This window comes from Molothrus ater, chromosome 2, assembly GCF_012460135.2.
Source record: "Molothrus ater isolate BHLD 08-10-18 breed brown headed cowbird chromosome 2, BPBGC_Mater_1.1, whole genome shotgun sequence".
NCBI classification, from domain to species: domain Eukaryota; kingdom Metazoa; phylum Chordata; class Aves; order Passeriformes; family Icteridae; genus Molothrus; species Molothrus ater.
Window position 1 is genome coordinate 66596515 of NC_050479.2, and position 13349 is coordinate 66609863.

The 13349-nt window shown below is 37.8% G+C and overlaps 1 protein-coding gene across 4 annotated transcripts in view; it reads left to right on the forward strand.

The window, feature by feature from the left end:
* DCLK1 (doublecortin like kinase 1) overlaps positions 1-13349 on the forward strand; it is a 235429-nt gene that overhangs the window by 200567 nt on the left and 21513 nt on the right. For all 4 annotated transcript variants that reach the window (XM_036395978.2, XM_036395891.2, XM_036395815.2 and 1 more), the window contains 5 exons: positions 1483-1616; positions 2319-2396; positions 3038-3134; positions 4917-4997; positions 11483-11596. In XM_036395978.2, coding sequence (XP_036251871.1) covers positions 1483-1616; positions 2319-2396; positions 3038-3134; positions 4917-4997; positions 11483-11596 — 504 coding nt within the window. The remainder of the gene's footprint in view (positions 1-1482; positions 1617-2318; positions 2397-3037; positions 3135-4916; positions 4998-11482; positions 11597-13349) is intronic.

Below are 13349 nucleotides of genomic sequence, written 5' to 3' on the forward strand. Positions count from 1 at the left end.
GGGGTTCAGGGGTTTTCTCTCTAGACGTGACTAACATTAACAAATAAGAAACTAGGGGATGGGGGCTGTATAATTCAACTAATTAGTATGAGCTGTAACAGATCTGTAGGAAACTGTGGTGAGAGACTTCAAGAATTTGCTTTTGATCCAAGAAACCTATTCAAGGGTCCCATGTAGAATTTATTGTATTTTTATAAGAAAAAGCGCTAGGATTTTCTTCTTAAAACCATAGGTAAATGTGATTTTGGATGTAGGAGTAGCTGGTCAAGATATATATATATATATATATTTTTTTTTTTTTAAGGATTCTTTTGGTTTTGATTAGGAAGTATGATGCCTACTATTTTTGCACAGTTTTGGTGCAGATTGTTTACATGATATCACTAGTGGTGATCCAGACTGCATAGAGCTTTGATTTGGCTTGCAAAATAAGAAAGTGATGCATATACATTATAAGAAGGTCTCCTGTAGACTCTTTCCATTTTTTAAGGTGCTATTGTAGAAAACATTCCAAAATGGCAAGCAAGGACTCAAACCAGCACATTGATTAAAGATAGACTAGTGTTTAATTCAGATACATTTTTATATTTTTTATTTTAAACATTTTTTTACTGGATCTAATTTAAAGGCACAGGACTTATTATCTGGCATAAGCAGATGGTGGGGGATACAATACAGCATCATAAAAACACCTCAGTTTCCAGTGTTTGCAGATTTGGGGCTCTTCTTTTGCTCTGAGCCATCTTTTAAAATTATAGTTGTTTTACTCATGTTTCTAGGTTTTTTTTTATGTGACTACATCTTAATCTCTCTTTGCACCCATAAAACCCCATGAAAGATCACGCTGCCTCTGTGAAGACCAGGATTTAAGACAGGATTTTCACATATCCCCGTTAGCAGCCCTAACTGCTTGTGTCCCCTTGATGCTGATGCTACCGTGCCAGTAAGAAACTCATTGGTGTGTAAGAGTCATCCAAGGAGAGGAGAGCACTTCTAGGTGAAATACTGCAGCCAGATTTGTGTCTTGTGGCTTCAGCACACAGAGAAGAGCCTGGAACTGCTGTCAGTACAGTCACTTTTCTATTACCTAAGTAGCTGAAGTTCCTGTGCAAACCTTTAATCTCTCTGCAAGTAAAATGAATAAACTCAACCTGCCTACGCTGTGAATTCAGTAGGGAGCTGATGTAGGAAAGCCACTGCTGGAAGGTCACGCATTTGCTTCTGGGCTTTAGCACCTAGCAAGTGGTACATCTTTTGTTGGACAGTTAGCAAGATAAGTCTTTCCCAAACATCCTGACTGTATTCAAGGGAAGTTGTCCAAATTGTCTGTGAATTTTCAAAGCATGAAGAGAAATATGTTAAAGGTAAGGAGGAGGAAAAAAATCTGTAAATAAGGAGGAACACTTCAGGCAGTTAGCAAGTGATTATAGTAGTTGCCTTGATGGTTTTGTGGTAAAACTTTCAATTTTTCTCCTGATTTAGGTTTATGAACACCAAGATGGAAGCAAGTCCCTGAAGCTGGGAGACTTTGGCCTAGCAACAATTGTGGATGGACCTCTATATACTGTCTGTGGGACCCCAACATATGTAGCTCCAGAAATCATCGCTGAAACTGGGTAAATCCCTTGTAGTGGTGATCCATTGATGTGTACTCAGAAGGACACATTCTTATCATTGTGCCAGACTGGAGTTCTTGCAATTAAGATTTTTATGCTGCCTTTGGTTGGCTATGATGCAGAATCATCGCTCATAGAACAATTCATGTGGAAGGGACCTCTGGAGGTGATCTTACCCAAACCAGTTCAGAGCAGGCTGTTTTTGAGTTATATTGGTCAACCTCTGCCAGTTGTTAGCCTCAAACTTTTTAGCTTAACACTGAGTCATTAACTAGCCATTTGCAGATACGGTGGAATTCTATTCTCTAGAGACTGCTAACTATCATTCACTTAATTCTATTTTGTTATTTCACAATATCCTCCTCTGATATGTTCCACAGAGCAAATGCCTGCTGGCTTGAGCAGTCTGCGTCACCTTTGCAGACTTCATGTTGACAGGCATCACTAAATCAAGTAAACTCAACTTGAATTAGTTAACTAACTGAAGAATACAGCCCAATGTCTTCTGTGCATTCACACATTCTGATCTAATATAATTTTAAGATAGATGTAAATGCAAAAAGTATTTGATAGCAGAATGAGGATTGGTAGGTAAACAAAGTTCAGATGAGAATTTATGAGAAATTATTAATGATTCTGAACATATTTCCTCTGTAGTCCGTAAGAATCTGATGTCTCTAACCATGTCTCTCACACTTCTAGATATGGCTTGAAGGTGGACATCTGGGCAGCGGGTGTGATTACTTACATCCTGCTCTGTGGTTTTCCTCCATTCCGTGGGTATGGACTGACCTATTCAACCATCCTTGTTATGTGAATTGGTCCCTGTGCTCCTTTCACATTAAGCACAGAGATTCCCACTGGTAGAAGTTCTCTGCTCATAGGGTTTGATGTTTTTTTTCTGTGCTCTGCATAGTGTTCTACACAGGCCCCATAAATGTCTGTGATTTTATGGTAAAATCTCTGTCTCGTGTATGTTTATTGTAGTTTAAACTTCATTGCATTGCAAAACAAGAGCCTTCATTACAGGTACTGCGTGCCTTTGCCTGAAGTTTTAAATAGACTATGAAATAACCATCTTCTTTCATGGACAAAATGCAGCATATTTTGTGGTTGGTAAAAGGTAATTAAAATGTAAGCCAGTTAATAAGGACATGTCATATATTTTATCCTCTCAAAGCAACTGCAAAGTTGTGGGCAATCCTAAAGACAAGCAGAAAGAAAGAGTGTACCAAATGCACTGTGTTTTATGATCTCACCATTAATACCCATGGCTGCATGTTTGGGGCAATCAACATCTTCCAAAAGCATACTAAGGCATGAGCAATTAAAAGCAATTTTTAGAAGTCTATTGAAACCACATCTGAAAATAATTTCTTTTTGGGTTTTGTTGTTGGTTTTCTTTGGTTTTTACTTTACAGAAGTGGAGATGACCAAGAAGTGCTTTTTGATCAAATTTTGATGGGACAGATGGATTTTCCATCTCCATATTGGGACAATGTTTCTGACTCTGCAAAGGTGAATTTTATAGTTGATGCTATTTTCTTCTACAGTATTATTTCCAGCGGGAGTGCGTAGTACATGTTGTCCTTTCACAGTGTTGTATTTGACATGTCTCATACATCTCCTGCTACACCTATAAATTCCTCTGGGTCACCAATTATGTTTCATTTGGTTGCTGTCTCTTAGACTCCAAAAGGTTTTGAAATGGGCCCCATTCTGAAATGGACATCGTATCTCTATATGATTTCTCACATAACACAGACACCAGCAGCCCTTATTGATTAAGAAAAAATTAAAGTAATTCACTTCCTAGCTCAAAAGCTCTCTTAGACTGTGCTTTTTATGTACTTACGAGGGGCACCAGGTACCAACCTGGAGCCTTTGAATGTTATCTAATAATATTATGGAGAGGCTGATTTCCCTTATTGACCCCATTAGATGATATGTCTGTTCTTTCTTCCTGTCAAAGAACCAGGCCTCCCGTTGCCTTATTGTTGCAGAGTGGTATGAAATACAGACTTGTTCTGGTCACAGCTCTTGACCTGCAGTCTTTGGTGTGCTGAGGCAGATTTAATTATTTACAGATACAGACCTTGACAGAGTTCATTATACTTGCAAAGCAGATCAGTTTTTTTAACTCTCACTAATTCACTAGAGCAATAGTTTAACTCGAAGATTTTCTAAGGATCTGGCATTCACTCTAGTCATATATATAAATATATGTGGACAGAGACAAAATACATATGTGAATGTAAAAAAAAAATCATATGGTCATTCCATAGATAGATAAGCGCTTACTTTCAGTCAGTTTACTTCTCTGGTCTGTAAGGCAATCTATGAAAAACTGTCTTGCTGTTTCCTTCAGTGTGACAGGGTTTGATTAATCACAAGAGAAAAAAAAAAAGGTAAATTTGGAGGTGGATGCAGGTATGAGAATAGCTCTGAATCTCCATTCTTTGGAGAGTTACATCCTGCTTTTATAGGTATGTGGAGTCTTCTAACTAATGAAGTTAAAGAATGAGATACAGTCATAGAGTTGGAAGTCCTCTAAACTAAATCACTGTGTTGTAGCAGGCATTATTTCATAACATCATTAATGGGAACCTTGCAAGTCCTTTGCCAGTGGGTTTTCCTGTGAAACTCCTTCTGTCAAATAGTTCTGTCTAAAAATTCTGGTTTGAAGCCTTAGCCTATCCATTTAAGTTATTCCTGTAATTAAGGATGACTAGCTTTGGTCTTTGGCAAGGCACCTTTATTTGCTGTCATATTGCCATACTGTTTCCATGCACTCCACTCTGTGAATAAAATAATCTAGGTAATTGCAGAGAAAATCAGAGAGTGAAAAATAATGATTTTAAGTATCAGGGGTTTTTTTTAATATCTTCTATGTTATTTAAACAAGAGTTTAAAGTAAAACTGTATTTGCTGGCACTTTTTTTCCTTACAGAGGAATTGCCTTTTTCTTAATGGAAAGCTAACCTAATTTCATGAGACCATCTGTTTTGCACATTATGTATTAAGTGCTTTTCTCTTAAACAGTGGCTTTAGAACCGTAACTCAGAACTGTCTTCTAGCTTTTCAAGATACTGTCAGATATGGATTTAGAAGTTCAGCTGAGAGTTCATCAGTTCATAGTTTTCCTATTTTTTGAATAATCTTAGTATATTTCTTCGGTCAGTAGTTCACTCTCTCTTTGAGCACTCTTACAAAATCAGTTAAAGACTTCTTAAGTATATGAACTATTGATCTGTTCTTTGAAAGTGTTCTTTAATTTCAACCCTGTATTCTATTTCTCAGGAACTTATCACAATGATGCTTCAAGTAGATGTAGATCTGCGATTCTCAGCCTTGCAAGTTCTTGAGCATCCATGGGTTAATGTAAGTATTTTCAGACTTGTAGATGCTTTTTGCAATTTGGCACCTTTGAGTTCTTTTCTGTCAAGCTCTTGATATGCCCTTTTGGAAGCCAGCACATTCTAAAGATGCCACAGATTTAACTGGAAATCAGCTGGGTTACAGGCTGATTTAGTGTATTTTGTACCTTGGAGTTATCATTATTTTGTGTGTGCTCAGCTACATTTTCTCTGAAATGGACTTTCAACAAATCTCAATCCAATTTGATAAATGTATATCTCTAACTCTCAGCTTGCAGGTTCAGTGACACATTGATGAGGTGGGCTCAAAAATCTCACAGTCATGATTGAGAGTTACTGAAATATAGCCCATGCTGTTAAACCTACTTGATCCAGAATGGAACAGGGAAACATTTTGAATCATATTTAGCTTCTGATAGTATTTAAGATTTGTTAATTATTCCAGACTATTTAACATGTTGTAAAATATTTGGATGATAAAAATAAAAAATTGGGATAATCTATATTCCAGTTCAGAAGGGACAGCTGAAAAAAGAAAGTTGGGATGAACAGTGAAAAAAAATACAGGAAGAGGAAATAATACTTCATTTTGTTTGTTGCAAGTTTGAGTGTGCAGTCCTCCCTGGAATACTCCTCGGTCCCTGAACTACTGTGTCCAAAATCCCTTTCTCACTAAAAATCTATTCTAAAAATTCAAATATACAGTCACCTCAGATATTAATTTTTTTTTTTTTTTTTTTTATGAAAGAGTCCTCCATATAGAGTAGTGGTGATCACTTAAGTATTTTCCAAGTACATGCTATAAGCTTGGAGGGCTCCCTTATTACCCAAACTACTTTTTAAATTGTAAATACTATTAACATGCAGAGCCCTTCTGTGGTGTATGAAGAGTGCAAGGATCCAGGACAATGTCTGATGAAAATCTTTTCGTTTTGAAGATGACATTCAAGCAGCTGAAATATTTATTTTCCTTGGTGCCAGGGGCTATCCTTGGACGTAGTGTTCTGTCACAAGTTTATAATGCCTTATGGTTTATAATGCCTTATGGTGATTGAGAGGCCTTATGGGTCTCTCTGTCTCCATGGGAGGAGGATGTGTGGAGATTTCTGGAGTGCTGAAGAGGAGGAGATGGAAGTGACTGATCAGAAGCCACAGAGAGGCCAAGTCAGCTGCAGTGTGAGCCTGCACACTGCTGCTGAGATTACTGAAATGTCACTTGCTTACACCACTTAAGGAAGTTGTCACTAATCTAACATTTTTTCTGAAAAATATATTTGAAATGTTAACGCTACCCCCAGGTACTTACTTTTTTTTTAATTGTTACACCATGATGTGTTTTAAAAAGCCATTTTAGTGTGATGTATAAAAAAGAAGAGGTGCAGCTCTTTGGCAGTAATACAATGGTGATGGTGTGCAAGTGACATGAGGATCTGCTTTCCTGCCCTCAATAGTACCTGCTAGTGAGGAAAGCAGGGGAGAGGAACTGGGGTCTAAAGACTTTGAACACTCCAGAGCTCTGCTAGAAAAACCTGAGCTCTGGTCACTGAAGCACCTTGGCAAATTCCTGAATTTCTGTGCAATAAGTTAACATGCGGAACCCTTTGCCAGAAGGTGGTGTAGAGAACTGGTATAAATGGTCTCAAAAGAGAATTTAATACATTTTTGGAGGATGATCCCATTGGTGCTTATTAAATACAGTGTTCTGGGTAGAGCTCTTGGCTCACAAAGTTCTTAGGTACTTGTTTGGCAAGAACTAGACAATATACCAGGGAAAGTTCAGATCTACTTGCTTCTACTAAATATACTACTTCTTAAAGAGTGCCTGTGATGCACTGTTAGAAACAACATGCGGTGATCAATTCATCTTTGGTCTAGCTCTGGTTTTTTGCAGTTTTATGCTGGTAATAATTCTCTGCAATCAAAACCTGTAGCAGTTCTGTCTATATAAGTAAGTGAAACAAATATTCCATGACAATTCTGTAATTCCTTTTTTTCTACTGCTTTTAACAACTGAAAAAAAAACACTGTTTTGTCTGCATCATTACACTAGAAATAGTTCATCATGCAGCTCAAAATTGCTTTTTAATTTTCTTATGTCCTCCATATATTTTTTCTGGGAGGAAAAAGTCTAGCACTGGGACTGATTCAGGAAAGTGCTTTAACACATTGCAAACATTGCTCCCATTTCAAGGCATCACACATGGAAGCACTTAATACTGGGCATCAAATTAACTAGATGGCACTACAACCTTAGTGCACATCGGAAGAAATAAGAACATGGCTGAGTTGAAACAGGTGTTTAAATGGTTCCATGAGAAAGGGCACTTCCCTGAAGTGTGTCTGGGCAGTATCAGTAGATAAGCTAGCAGGGGCCGCCTGTTGATGCACAGAGGCAGAATGTACAGTGTCAGATCCAGCTACACATACCTCTACCATCACTGGCTGGATCAGCTGCAAGTCTGTCACACAACCTCCCTGGACCTCATTTTCCCAGCTTCAGGACAGAGAATTAATGCACTCATCCCTGTTTACGAAAGGCTCTGCAACCTATGTGTTGTAATTACCTGAGCAATTATGTGTATACTGTCTTTCTGAGAAGAAATGGCACATGGAATTTTCACCTACACTCCATTTTCACAGGTAACCCACTTTAATACTTTTCCATGGTGTCAAATGCTGGAGTTTACTTTCTCTATTAGTTTCAGCTGGGATAGGGCTCACTACAACTCTTCCCTTATTTCAGTTTTGAACCTATTCAGAGTGTTAAAGCTGCAGCTAAAATACTAGATAGAACAGCTGGCTTGAAAAGCAGGCATGTGTTTTCTTTGACAATTTTAAGAAAGATTTTCTCTCTTTGATCAAACCTTTGATAGAAGTGTTGTAACTGCTTACACTGTATAAAACCATTTTGTAGATTGTAAATAACCATTCTACTTTATAGCTGCTTATTATGTGATTACTTGGTAAATTGCTGAGATTCCTGGAATGTGCTTTGACAGTTTCAGTAGGAGCAAACCCTCGTTTCAGTTTAAGTTTGTGCTATAAAAATATCTGGATTCCTCTTGGAAACTGCAAAGCTTGTTATGGTCAGAGTCAGACCAGTAAAGCAGTTTCGATGTGAATAATATCCCAGCTGTTTTCAATTCAAAAAAACAAAACCTGAAAAGATGTTGGCTACATGCCACTGCCACAGATGGAGATCTTGAATTCTAAATGCAATTCAGCAGCAGTTCTTTGCCCCCTCCATTTCGTTTATTTGGCATCATCTCTCCTATGCAGTACGCTTAGACCTGGAAAAAAATCCATTAGTTTATACTTCCCCTACAGGGACCCCAAATCTTTACTTTACCTGCTCAATTTTTTTTGCAAAGTTAAAGAATTATAAAAGAGGCAGGAAGCTTGAGATTTGGCATTTTAAACTTTGATGTTATTGATAACCTGAAACAAGTTACAGGACAAACTCATTCTTCTTTGTATAAGTAGTAGTAAATGTTTCCTAATACATCCCTGAGTAGTGAAAGGGATGTATTAGGAAGGGATGCTGAAAGGGATGGATTGCATTCTGTAAATCCTTCTCTGTTAAAATAATCAATATGAAATGTGTGTTGTTGCTGGAAGAGGAAGATGGCACACACCAGCCTAAAAAGAATTAGAGAACCTGGAGCTTTTATATTTTTCCCTCAATATGTCTGCCTTGGAAATTTGTGTGCAAAAGAAATTAATAGCCAAGCGATAAGTATCATTAAGCTAAACATTTGTAAGAAAACTAATTTTAAAAGACACTCCTTATTTTGCAGCTGCACTACTTTTGGTTACACCCTAGGACACTGTACAAAAAAAATTTCCTTAGAATCCTTAAAGGAAACAGTGTCCAAAAGCTTTTCCAGCACTTCTATTTACTCTAATTTCCTGCTGTTTCTTGTATAATGATCTATTCATCTGACATTTTTAGACTTGGAAAGTAAAGCTCTTGTGACCATCTTGTGAAATGGATCTAAGCGCTCCAGGGCAGTAGGAGTCTGGGAATCCTGAGCTTCATTACATCTTTATAACATTTACTTTGACTGGCAATGCTTCCTGCCACAGGGAACAATGCAAATATGAAAACAGTTTTTATCAATTACTAGATTTTCTCCAAGACCTTCTGCCTCTTTTTTATTGATTTTTAATTTTTGTAAATAGACCATGAAAGGTATTTTGTAGAGGCTGATTAAAAAACCCGAACAAACAAACAAACAAAAACCAAAGCAAAATACCCCAAAACAAAAAACAAAAATGTGTTAACATTCCAAGCAATTTATATTGTTCATGTGAAAACTCAAATTCTGAGCCAGAGTTTTCAAACTCTTTTGACTGCTCAGCTCCTGAGGTATGCACAGGAGAGCTCTTCTTTTAGACTATTAGCAGTCAACATCTTCTGAAGCTCATGACTCTAAAGTTCCCAGCTGGAGCAACAAAAATAACTGGTCACCTTAAAAAAAATCTTGTGATTAATGCTAAGGCTGAGATGAAATTCTGTGATCCGAGCCCACTGCCAAAAGAAAAGACTTAGAACAGGGGAAAGAAACAGTTAACCTCTTCAGAGTTTGACATCCCTCCCATTTCAGCAACCCAATGAAATTCTTGTCAGCAGTGTTTACGCTGTTTTCCAGTTCTACAACTTATCCTGATGATTCTGATCAATTTGATATTTGATGGGGTATTTTTTTCACTTCTTGCCTTTTAAAACTGCAGAGCAACTTGTTTTGTATTTAGATAAACAGCTGTCATCTCTCACCCTCAATAGTTATCCTTTTGTTGACTGAAATAATTCTAGGAACCAGTTTATTATATATTGATTTCTTCATAAACTATTTTTGAATAAAAGAGAACTACTAAACATCAGATGGCACTAACAGTAGTAATAAAAACTTAGTAACAGTAGAGGAATTCTGATATATCCCTATGCTGCATCTTAAACTGGGCTGGAAGGTATTTCATCTGAAAGCTGGAGCCCAAACTATGTGTCTGTGGCATGTTGCCACAGGAGCTGTGGGTGTGGTGCTTCACCAATAAAATATGACCACAGTCTTGGTAACTATGGTCTTGTCTGTAATTTAGTCTTTTGACAAGATGACATGAACGCTTGGCAGACTTTCATGTCAAGAAAGCCAAGAGAATGATTTTATTTTTCTTCCCTCCTCTCGTGACGAGGAGTTCACTTTACAGACTAGCTTTCTTCTGGGAAAGGCAAGGTCAACGGGAAGCAGGTTATTTTTAGGGGTCATATACCACCAAGCCAGGACTCCCCAGTGATAGACAATAATCAGCTACTGGGTTCTATTGTTTTGTTTTGTGTTTTGCAGCTGTGTGCACTTGACCATATTTTGCCAGCTGAGACATTTTGTTAAGGGGTGAGTAAGGGATCTCTAAACACAAACTCCCCAAGCTAAATAAATAACAAACCCTACCAACCTCCCTAAAATTCCCATATACTCACTGAACTCATGATTTACTGCAGCAGTTCTGTAGCTCTTTAAAGGGCACTCATAATGGCTGAAAAATAAAAGAAAAAAGTGTCTGTCATCTCTCACTATTCTGATATTTTCTTGTTTTCCTTTATTCTGCTAGGATTTTGCCTAAGTGGAGTTTAAGAATTATTTCATTTGTTTATTCCTATACATACCATGCAGCACCAGTCAGGGATGACTATGGCACATGGCTCTGTATATTTTGCCTGTTGTACATTTTGTTTCCTATTCCACGTATTCTGCGTATTTGTTGCCTGAAATCCTGCATATGCTGCTGTTGGGGAAGTCTCACTTAGTAGTGGTTTTTTGCAAGTTTTTAAGGCATTAGGATCTTTGCTACAATTTCTAAAAAACCCTCCTCTTTGCTGGGCTTGAATTCAGTCTGCGGACTTGTGCAAAACCCCAAACTCCATTCTTTCTGTCAGGGTTTCTTCTCAGTATGGAGGATGCCAGTCTCCCTAGGTGCGGGTATCCAGGTTTGCTCTCCAAAGTGAGAAGTCTCAGCTGGAAGGAGGAATGTCCCAGCCCAACCTCTTGTTTTTGTAAAATCTTGGAGACTTTTTACTTTTGAGGTCATTATCATTAAATTTATGTGATGAGTAAACAGAATCTTAAACACATCTGAAGTCCTCAGGTTTTGAAATATCAATGGGCATAAAAATAACTGGGTAGTGGTAATTAATGAAAGAAAATTGTAAGAAATGGCAAGGAAAATGAATTGTTTAAAAATTATTATTAATGAACATTACAAAGTTTGAGAAGAAAATATTGGGTAAAGAAGAAGAGAGAGACTGCTTGGTGCCATAATGTGTTCATCTTGTAAGTACCTTAAAGGTATTGATGGAGACAATGATTGACCCATATTTTAATACAAACATTTTGTAAACTTTTCTGCATTGACCTATCAGAATCACCTCACAGTTCCTCTTTTTTTTTGTCTTTCCTCTCTGAAGCTTTATTTTGCTTTATTTGTCTGCAGGATGATGGCCTTCCAGAGAACGAACATCAGCTCTCAGTAGCTGGGAAGATAAAGAAGCATTTCAACACAGGCCCTAAGCCGAACAGCACAGCAGCTGGAGTTTCTGTCATAGCAGTAAGCATCTGAAATACACAGATGAAACAGATTTATGTGCCCGCCAGCCAGTTTTGTGTTTATGACACCAAAAGAAACCAGAGAGGGTTAATATTTAGATAAATGTAGCATTTAATTAATATCAGCATAGTTAGACTGGTATCCTGCACAACTTCTCCTTTGGTTCTCCTTGTGAGTCACATTGTTATTTAACTGCCCTAGGAGGTAAAACTGTACACACAGAACACAGTTCCACATTTTACCAGAAGATCAGTGGACCTAACTCCAACATAAATTCAACAATTTGAACTGGGATCATGATATTTTACTTGGCAGCAGACTCATTATATGGATTTAGGCCACACAGAGACTGTAGGAGGACAGCACCACTTTAAAATGGAAATTTCTTCAGAATTTAATTGAAAATCTCTATGGCAGCCTAAACCTCTCCTCTCTGAAGACGTGAAAGAGAGCTGTGATGCCTCACTGCTGCCTTCATGGTTAACATGAGTCTAGCCACTTCAGATTTAGCTGGGCAGCAGCATTTTATTGTGGTGCCACACACAACCTGCTTCCCTGTCAGCAGAAGTATTTAATGGGGTAAAGACTTAATGGAACTTCTTGCTGCCTTCTGTCACATTGCAATTCCAGTGGAGCCATTCCAGGTTTGAACATGTCAGAGTGTCTGAAACAAAGCTTGGCCAAAATTTTGACCAAGCTTTACTGAGATTTCAATGGCATCCTCAGTGGAGCATACATCACATACAATTGTATTTTTTCCTCACAGATGAACATGTGTATTACATATACATGGACATAGGATATATTCAGCATATGAAGAGATTATTCATAGTAATGCCATTGAATAGTAACATGCACATCCTTCACATTTTTGATACATCTGCTTGTGTTTGTAAGCTTTCCTTTATTACTCATAGTAATGTGAACACTCCAAAGAGTCACTAAAAATGTGACATGTTAAACGTAACCATTCCCATATCAGATTACTCAGTGTTCATTCCCAGCTTCCATAAATTGCAGGTGGTGTGACTGCACATGTACACTTTCTTGTACTGTTTCCACTTTCATGTTTCTCAGCTCAGCCCCTCCAGTGTTGAGTTAAATCAGCATGAAATAAATTCAGCTCAGCACATGCAATCTGGCTCACAGGTGTGAAGTGCTTGTGCAGCAAAAGGGATACTCTCTCAAAGTTACTTGGTATAAGTACTAAAAATTTCAAACTGTGCCTCTCTCATATTTTTTCTTTACTCTTTCTTACCCTGAATGTCCTCAACATGGCAGCAAGTTGTTCCTCATGCTTTTCCTAGATTTTTTCAGTCATCAGCTAACATAGTCAGCATTTATTTATTTTCATTTTTAAGCAATAATACTGCAGCAACTCTCCCACAACTAAAACATCACATACCCATTGCTCATCTGAACTGCAGGTATGTTCTTTATAGACTAGCTGAAACCGTGTTCCTATTGAATGGACTGCCAGCACGCTTGTCCATGAGAATTACTGCTCAGATCCTCCATGCTAATGACTTCAAAGCTTAAAAGCAAGAAATGATGCCTCTGTCCTCATCCATCCCTTGCCTCCTTTATGTTTTTAATTTCCCTGCCCTCCTCTTTTTTTTATTTGCCCCAGTTGCTTTGCCAAGGAATTGTTTGCAGCAGTTTAACACCTGAGTAATGAAAAAGGCACTGTAGTGAATCTGTACACTGCAAAACATCAGGAAAAAAATGTGTATGATTAATTATATTCTTAATG